Raw genomic sequence first — 8,685 nt, forward strand, 5'->3', positions numbered from 1 at the left:
AGGAAAGATCTTCGCAGACTGCGCTTGATATGTCACATGAGTTCTGTCCGTTACCGTCGCATGACAAATGAACAACAGGGCGATGCCACAGATTCCTTATAGCGACCAGATGGTCAGGTCCTCCTTTCTTTCCAAAATCTCTACCATATCCACGGATGTGTCCCAGGGCAACAACAACAAAAAACCAAACCCTTTGCCGCTGGCATTGAACATGCCTAATAATGAATTTTCATAAGATGCATGATTTTTTTACTTCAATGGTCGAGAGACTAAACAATTAACTTTATGTAGAGATGGCCATCTGGTTTGTATATAGAATCTATGGCAATACCCCTTTTCCTGCTACTGCACCTTACACACAGTTTGTTGTCATTGTACTATCCTGTTTCATCTTGTCTGATTTGACGTGAACGATGGATGTAATTATTGGCACTGGACTGTATGAAAAGTGAACGATCTGACTTTTTTTATTCGTTTCTGTTTTATGTTTTTTAAAAAAATACATTCAACAACAAAAAAAGTCAGTTAAATTTAACTATTCGGTTACAACCTAAAGACGATAGTCTGTCCAGTCAAGAGAAAGATAAGTACAAATTCAGAACTAAACAAAAACTAACCCGGGCAGTATTTTTTACAACCACCTGTCTCTTAATTTTGCACAAACAGTAGTTTTCCTAAAAACAAAAAAAAGAGACGTTTTATTTGAAGGTGCTGGATGTGTGGGAGGAGCTACGCCCGCCTTGCGGGAAGGTTTGTGACGTTTGGGGTCCTGCGTTCGGCGTAGTCGATCGCTGGCCCCATGTGAAGGTTGGCTTTTCTGGCTCAGGTTTCATTTTATGTGAATGTGTGCGTTTTAACGTCTTCACGTTTGTCTTCAAAATCGTACGGAGAAAACAAACAAAACAAAGTTTTATGTACAGAAATAATGTAAAGTTATTAATAAAACAGTATTATTTCATAACTTGTGGTCTTGGAATGTAATTTATTTTTGGTATTTCCTGGGTTCTGTGGTGATTTGAAATGATAGATTTTTTTATTTTATGTGTAATTAACCTTAATTTATCCAGGCAGATCAGCGGAGAACTGGTATCTAATTTGAAGAGACTACTTGGGGAATCAGTATGAATTGCTAGAGATCATATAGCCAAACAGATTCAACCCTTAAGATCACAAATGCGCGATTAGAATGTTCCTCACTGAACATTCTGATGCTGATGTCACAATCACTGCTGGTAGCTGAAAGCAACAGAGTTCTAGAACACTGACTTGGAATTTAAGAAAAAAAAAAAAAACATTCCAAAAAAAAAAAACCTACTCTTCATGGGTTTAAGTGGTGGCCATACGAATGTTTTTCGAAAACTGGTGTTTCCCCGATCCAGAGCACCTCTCACGCTGGTTCTGGTTTCCCCGGGTATTAGCTTACTCAAGGCTAGAACCACACTGTTCCACACACGTGCTCCATGAAATCACCCTGACTCAGCAGGTCAAACAAACAGTCATTCAAGTACTCAGGTTTGCTAATAGTTATGCTATGTGATAACGTCAGAGTTAAATTCCAAACTCAGCTGAGCTGATGTGGACATTTCCTTGCAAGACACATACAAATTGTCGATAGTAAAGTATTGTCACCCCATTACCAGACACAAAGTACAAAGTGCTTTAATTATCTTTAAAAGATACCAGACGTGGGTAAAATAATTATTTGAAATTCATTAATCCTTTGAACATCGGTGAGAAAAAAGAGCTGTTTCAATTAAGATACATAATTCATCTAGGTCTCAAAGATACCGCTGTTACTATATAATTCATGTTTTGGAATTTACTTTTCATTAAGGGTTTAAGACTGTGAATTACATGTTCATCTACACCCCCCCCCCCAACAGAAAGTCACTTGCATGGCAACTAAATTGAGATAATTGCTGTTTATTCTTTTCTATTCTATTGCAATTTCTAACGATTGCCATTGAGTGACAAAGGGAGCAATGCAACAACTGACAAACTTCTTATTCAATCTTTATTTTTTTCTTTCTTGATTCCAATTTATTAATGTGTTCACTTTTAAAAGAGCGGGAATCTTTATCAGTTTCTTTGCATTTCAAGTACAAATTAAAAAAAACAAAAAAAACAAACCAAGACAATTTAAAATCCTGTGGCACGCTTTTATTTGAACGAGGTTTTCTAATAGTGAATCATCGCCTCTGTTCCCCTTTTTGGCAGAAAGCAAGACATTGAATGGAATGAAGTCACACACCACAGCCACTTCTTTGGAGGGTGGGGGGACAGTGTTTGCAGTCTGAAAAGAACAGAGACCGTATTGCTGAGCAATGAAGTTGCAAGCATCAAAAAATAAATCAATTAAATAATAAATTAATAAACATCTTTAATTAATTTAAATTATACCTGGAATGGTAGTTTTGGAGAGAACAGAGAAAATAAGATTTCCATGCAGCAGTTTTGATTTTTGCCAACAGCCACACACCATTACTCAATAAAATTAAAAATATATTACATACTATGTACAAAATATGATTGCAAATGATATAGTAAATGATGTTGACTTTTGTAGTGAGAGGAATGTGATATCAATTAATACAAGGATCTTGAACAAATTATTCTATTACTGAATGAACAATCTCTACAGTATAAGATGTATGTGTAAAAACACAGAATTAAAAAAAATAATAATGATCATCCAGATCATTGAATTACACTGGCAGTGGATACAGGGGTTAAGAGGTTTCTAAAATTGGAATACATTTTCTGAAATAGTTTCATTTTAAACTATTTGTAAAAATCAGTTCTAATTTGTAGTCTTTGAAATCAAAATTTAAACGCCACAATTTCACAAAAACTGTTTTAGTTACCAGACCTGGATATGATTTGAAACTCTTGAATCCATTATACACCAGTCCAATATTCATATCAATATTAATAACATGTTCTCTTGCTTTTTTTTTTTGCCTACACTCTCAGAAAAAAGGTACCATTCAGTACATAGAAAGGTACAATCGCTTGTCACTGTGGCAGTACCCCTTGAAGATACAGAATTGTACCTTTACCAGAAAAGAAGGTACCATTCAGTACCTAGAAAGGTACAATCGCTTGTCACTAGTACCTTTAGAGGTACAGTTTTGTACTTGTACAGAATTTGTACCCTTGTGTACCTTTATTTCTGAGAGTGTAAGTTTGGTTTGTACCTGACCAAAACACAGCTGTTTATAACGCACCACTAATTTTTGTTTTGTATTTTTGTATATATTAAACAGAGAAATGATGTGCTCTATATTCCGGTATCGGGTTCTCACCTTGACACTAGCGGCAATGACCGTTACATAATTGGCTATAATGTCACTCAGGGAAAGACGGTTTTCAGTTTGAAGGGTTCTCCTTCGTTCCATTTTCCACGTGATGTGCCGACTAGGCTACTCGGTAAATCTACTCTAACGGATGTTGCCCTGATGTGAGCTATAAAATAATCGATTCCAGCATGACTTGGATAACTGGGATAAAAATAAATAAATAACTAAAAACATTAGCAGAAGTGTTGCAAGAACAAAGAATACCGATTTAAAAATCAATATTAAATTAGGCCTACTGCCCAATAAATGTTTTTCTTTTTCATAGAGTAGCCTAAGTGCTGTCACTATTAAATTCATATAAACTCTGTTACTCTTTATATAGCACTTAAGGGATTTTTGTTTCTTGTATAATCTCGGTTTGGCAAGAATTATTAGCAATTATTATTTGCTTTCTATTCAAATATAGCCCTTGCTTTCGAGAATGTATATTCATTTGGGCGGCATGGGGCCTGTTGGGGGGAAATTCGGTTCAACAGTGAGAAGTCAATTGACACGTCAACTGTCAGACTGCGGTTACCTCGAATGCCTCAGCGTAATTTCGTCATGCTTATTACAGTTGCCTCGCCGCATGTTGTTTCGACGTCTCTTGGCACCTCGCGGGGGCAAAACAGTCTTCTCGAAACCACGGAGAAAATTAAAGCACCGCCACGCGCACTGAAAGGTGTTGCCGGACGGCAATCCCCCCGGGGGCTGTCGAATGTTGAAGTGTATGCCCGCACCTGAGGAAATCGCACGTGATCGAGTGTTAGGTTGTCTGGTAGCTACACGTTCAGTGTATTTATCCGGGAGGTCTGTTCGATCTGGCTGGGGGAATCCCTTGGAGGTTGTATAAATATCAGTTCGAAAAGAGACAGGGGACATTGAATAAACTGACCGAGACACTGAATTACCAAACATGCAGCAAAACGGAAAGCTTCGTGAGTATTTTTTTTAATAGCATTTCATTATATCTTATTACAAATAAAATCTTTCAAAAAGCCATGGTGATAAAATACGTAATTTTGGGTGGATTCAGTAGATACTCTTAACTATGTTAGATTGTTAGATTTTTCATTGGCACGCTTGTGTAGTATGCGGCTCTTCGTATTGAGGTGACGGACGGTTAGGTCCCTTCTTAGGTTTCGCCCAGTGGCTGCTCGTGGTCGTGCTCTCCTGGCACGTATTCGACGTCAGCGTGGGGCACCCGGTGAAAGGGGACGTCAGGCTGGACAGCGTAGACATGGAGAGCTGCGTGCCGCACGCGAGGGCACTGCTGTGGAATATGACGGAAGTGCTCCAGCACGTAAGTAAACGAGGAAATATTTGCCCATAACTGTGTTTTTGAAGGAAAGAGTTGTCAATGTACTACGATTGATAATGATTCTACAATCCCGTTGAAATGCAGGACAATCTTTTTGGCGGAATAAACTGCACGGAGCAGACTGCAGAGATGAACTCGGGGACTCAAACGGAGTCTGCTTGCGAACCAAACCCTCGACAGGTACGCTATGATAACCCAACGGGGAGGGCGAGATAACAAATAAATAGTTATTTTTATTAAGTGTTTTTGTAATTTGATGTAGGTATAGACAACACAACAGTGTATTGCCTATTTTCTACAGTGTTGTGTTGTGTCAGGAATAATGATGAGTTTATTATTACGTGTCGTATACATATACAAAAACAATGTTTATAATAAATAGCTACTCATCGTTCACTGTCATTTATTTTTTCAAAATCCAGAACTGTCCGTAACTTCAGAAAATTATCTTGATGTCAGATTAGACAGACACACACGAGCACAGAAGTTCTACTCCCCCTGCTGGTAGTGGAATCAATTAACATTTCACCCAACATCATCTTTATTTACTTAGATTAAACCATTTTTATACGGTCTATGAATTAAACGCACGTACATTTCAGACTAATTGCGTACGTGTTTACTAATCTCGTATTTACTTGTTCATCGCCGTGCCGTACTACAGGATGCCTCGTGCCGTGGCCAAAGAAACACCAAGTTTGATAAGGTATGTATTCTCTTCGTACGGAATTCTCATTCTGTCTTCACTTTGTTCGCTGTCGCGTGGCTGACTGTGACGCATCTCCCCACAGACTGAGTGCCTAAAGAACATTGAGCGGGACACGCAGTATTACAGGAGCGCGCTACTGGCGTATTCTGACCGCTCTCTCGGTTCTCGCCTAGTCAAGACCATCGACGACTTCACGGAGGTGCGAAAAACGTTTTTTTTTTTTGCCTTTGTGCGTACAGCTGGTACTTCAAGTGGGTTAGAATTATGTTACTCTTTATATGAAGAGTATAGTTTCATAGATTTATAAGAGTATACCATTTCGTCTGCTTCACGAGGGCAACTTCAACAACCAATGTGCGCGACAGTAACGCATAACCTGTATTTTGGTATGCAATTAGAAGGGTTTTGCTTTCAAATATGTATTTTCAAAATATAATTGAATAAGTTGCGATGTCTGAAGACCTTTGTATGAAAATATTAAAAAATGGCAGATTTGACATCAGCAGGTCACTTACTATTTCCTCCTGTTAAACCAGTTTATATAATTTTGTCCCAAACAGCATTGTTTTCCGGCACGCGAAGATTCATCCGTGATTGAGGTGACTTTTAATTTATTTCTCGCTATTTCCTTTTAAAAATATTATTGTAAGTTAGATTTTAATATTCGTATCATTGTTATTATTCCTAAATAATAATTGAGACAAAAAAAAAAAAACTTAAAATGTAGATGTATATGTAGAATGTGAAGAGCTTTAACCTATAAACATTCAATAGTGTTTGATTATTTTTCCCCTCCAAGGTATCTCCAGCTACAGGCAATACCTTTGAAGGGAGGCTCAAGCTGTGTAAAGCAATGAAAGGCCTCCGAGTTCGAGCCATTACTATCAACCGTGTAATGAGCTACATTGCTGCTGGGGACTACGAGATGTAGATCTTCATCATCATCATCACCACTACCACCACCACCATCATCATCATCATCATCATCATCAATCATCAACAAAAGCCAAGTTATAAGCTACTTCACTGCTTGAAACCTAAAGTATCAACCATCATCATCATCATAGTCATCTTCACTACTACGATCATCATCCTGACCTTCTTGTTCTTCATTATCATTACCTTCATCATCATCACTCTCAACAACAGCCAAGTCACAAGCTGCGTCACTGCTTGAAGCCTCAAGTGAGTCATCACATTTATTGTCATCATCCTAACCATCAACTTTGTCAAAACAAACCAAGTGACAGACTGTTTCATTTTTGGAAACTAAAAGAACAGTACTGCCTCTCAGTTATGATACCCTGTAATTGCTGACATCATCTACGTCACCATCTTCATCATAATCATCATCATCAGTAATCAAATCATGATCATCCAACGTATCTCAGGGAGTCAGGGAAACAATTGTTGTCTGCAGGTGCTACACCAAGTAAAATCAGGGTAACGTTACTTCTCTCTATGTACACAACGCGCGCTCTTGTCTGACTGGTCACCAGGTGACAAATCTGGGCCAATCACTGATGGCTGGGCAGTGAACAATACGAGAATAATAATGTTCCCAGTGCTTGCAACCCTGTTTCAACAATCTCTCATCAAACCACTGATTGCACCTACAGTCCTGAAAGCTATTCATTGTTTTTAAATCTACAAAATATTTCTACATTCCAGTACGGAAGTGAGAAACATCACACCAGGGAACTCATAAGAAAACAGCTATTTTTTGTATCCTATTTAAAAAAAAAATTTCTTACTTATTTGTGAGCATTTATTTATTTAATTTATTTATTTATTGAATTATGTTTCGATGGCTGTTCCATTGTTGTTAGGATATAATTATTTGAAATGTAAAAACGTGTGTGTCAAATATTTTTGTTAGATTATTTATTTATTCATGTTTTCACTAGTTAATATGTTAGGATATATGTTTTTTATGACAGTGTAAATTGTATTTATAGATCTCTGATGGTAGTTTCCATGAATTAATTATTTGTGCTCTTATGATCATGAACTATTAGCATTAGAGTACATCAGGTAATTCTGAATATTTTGATGATAAGACTTGAACAACATTTTTAAAGAAAATTTCCCCGTACTTGAAATGCTGGAAAACATCCAATATCAATTTGAAGAAAATTCAAAGTGTTTGACAACAGAAATGGTGGACTAACAAGAATAAAATAATTTTGCTATTATTTTTTGGTTGGGGACTCATGCTAAATGCTAAACTCTGACATCATGCCTGTACTTTACACTGTGTCTGTACTGCAGAATAAATATTGTATTACTGCAATATTTTATTGATTTCAGTTTTGTGGCCTGAGGCGGAGTTGAAAAATGACAATAAAGTTTTGGTTGAAAATACACCGACATTCTGACTACAAATGACTCTCTCTCCCCCCCCCCCCCACTCCAGAAGAATCTACTTAATGGTATTTATTTAAATACAATTTAATATTAATAAATAAAAGCGTATTGTCTGTCGCCTGTACATGTTCATCATATTCATCTTTTGACCTCAAATTCAAAGGCCTTAAGCAAATGGGAAAAATAACACATTTATTAATTAATTAAAACTAGCAAAATATGGGCCTGCTATTGAAAGTAGTGGTATCATAATGAGGCCGAGTTACAAGAAACAATATTGTCTATCTTAGCTCACAAATGAAAGAAGCTCTATTTCATTCCTAGCAATGCTACCCAGTGTTTCCTAAATAATTTCAAGTAACTTGAGAGAATGTGGTCGTTCAAAGTTTATGCGTCACATGAACCATATTGCTGGCTAAAACATGTTTTGGTTAAAGAAAAATGTTAATGGTTACAAATTCAGACCGAGGATTTATGGTTTACGTTATAATCATGTAGCGTCATTAAACGATATTATGTGGTGTTTGCATATGAAATGATACAGAATGCATTTAAATTAAGGATAATACTCTTCAAAACATTCCCCAAAAGATAATATGGCTTTAAAAGCAACATTGTGGCGACATAGCTCAGGAGGTAAGAGCAGTTTTCTGGCAGTCGGAGGGTTGCCGGTTCGATCCCCCGCCCTGGGCATGTCAAAGTGTCCCTGAGCAAGACACCTAACCCTCTAATTGCTACCAATGAGTTGATTGGTACCTTGCATGTGCAGCCTTTCACTGTCGGTGTGTGAATGGGTGAATGAGAGGCATAAATTGTAACGCACTTTTATCCAAAGTGCTATATAAACGCAGTACATTTACATTCTTGGCAACTGTTAGTTTGCATGAAACCTAGCCTCCACGCAAAAACTTGACAGCGTCAAGCAAAAGTGTTCCATGGTAAATTCCATC

At 37.4% G+C, this 8,685-nt stretch overlaps 2 protein-coding genes across 4 annotated transcripts in view; both read left to right on the forward strand.

Annotated features, from left to right (window-relative positions):
• The window catches only part of LOC135258188 (schwannomin-interacting protein 1-like), a 29,152-nt gene extending 28,191 nt beyond the window's left edge, over window positions 1-961 (forward strand). For all 3 annotated transcript variants that reach the window (XM_064341485.1, XM_064341484.1, XM_064341486.1), the window contains one exon: window positions 1-961. This exon is cut by the window's left edge and continues 223 nt beyond it. The gene's annotated coding sequence lies outside the window, so the exon portion shown is untranslated.
• Window positions 962-3,885: 2,924 nt separating this feature from the next.
• LOC135258189 (interleukin-12 subunit alpha-like) lies at window positions 3,886-7,732 on the forward strand. The gene is made up of 7 exons (XM_064341487.1): window positions 3,886-4,276; window positions 4,478-4,641; window positions 4,744-4,839; window positions 5,324-5,365; window positions 5,451-5,567; window positions 5,929-5,967; window positions 6,168-7,732. Exons 1-7 carry the CDS (start codon window positions 4,255-4,257, stop codon window positions 6,297-6,299), a joined length of 612 nt encoding a protein of 203 aa, XP_064197557.1. The 5' UTR covers window positions 3,886-4,254; the 3' UTR covers window positions 6,300-7,732.
• The last annotated feature ends 953 nt before the right edge of the window (window positions 7,733-8,685 follow it).

The sequence above is a fragment of the Anguilla rostrata genome, chromosome 6, assembly GCF_018555375.3.
Source record: "Anguilla rostrata isolate EN2019 chromosome 6, ASM1855537v3, whole genome shotgun sequence".
Lineage (NCBI taxonomy): Eukaryota > Metazoa > Chordata > Actinopteri > Anguilliformes > Anguillidae > Anguilla > Anguilla rostrata.

Excerpts from the sequence above, each read along its gene's own strand:
- LOC135258189 (XM_064341487.1), top strand. The coding sequence starts at position 4,255 with ATGCAGCAAAACGGAAAGCTTC. Across the intron at positions 4,840-5,323 it reads GCGAACCAAACCCTCGACAG|GATGCCTCGTGCCGTGGCCA; the intron begins GTACGCTATGAT and ends GCCGTACTACAG. Across the intron at positions 5,366-5,450 it reads GAAACACCAAGTTTGATAAG|ACTGAGTGCCTAAAGAACAT; the intron begins GTATGTATTCTC and ends ATCTCCCCACAG.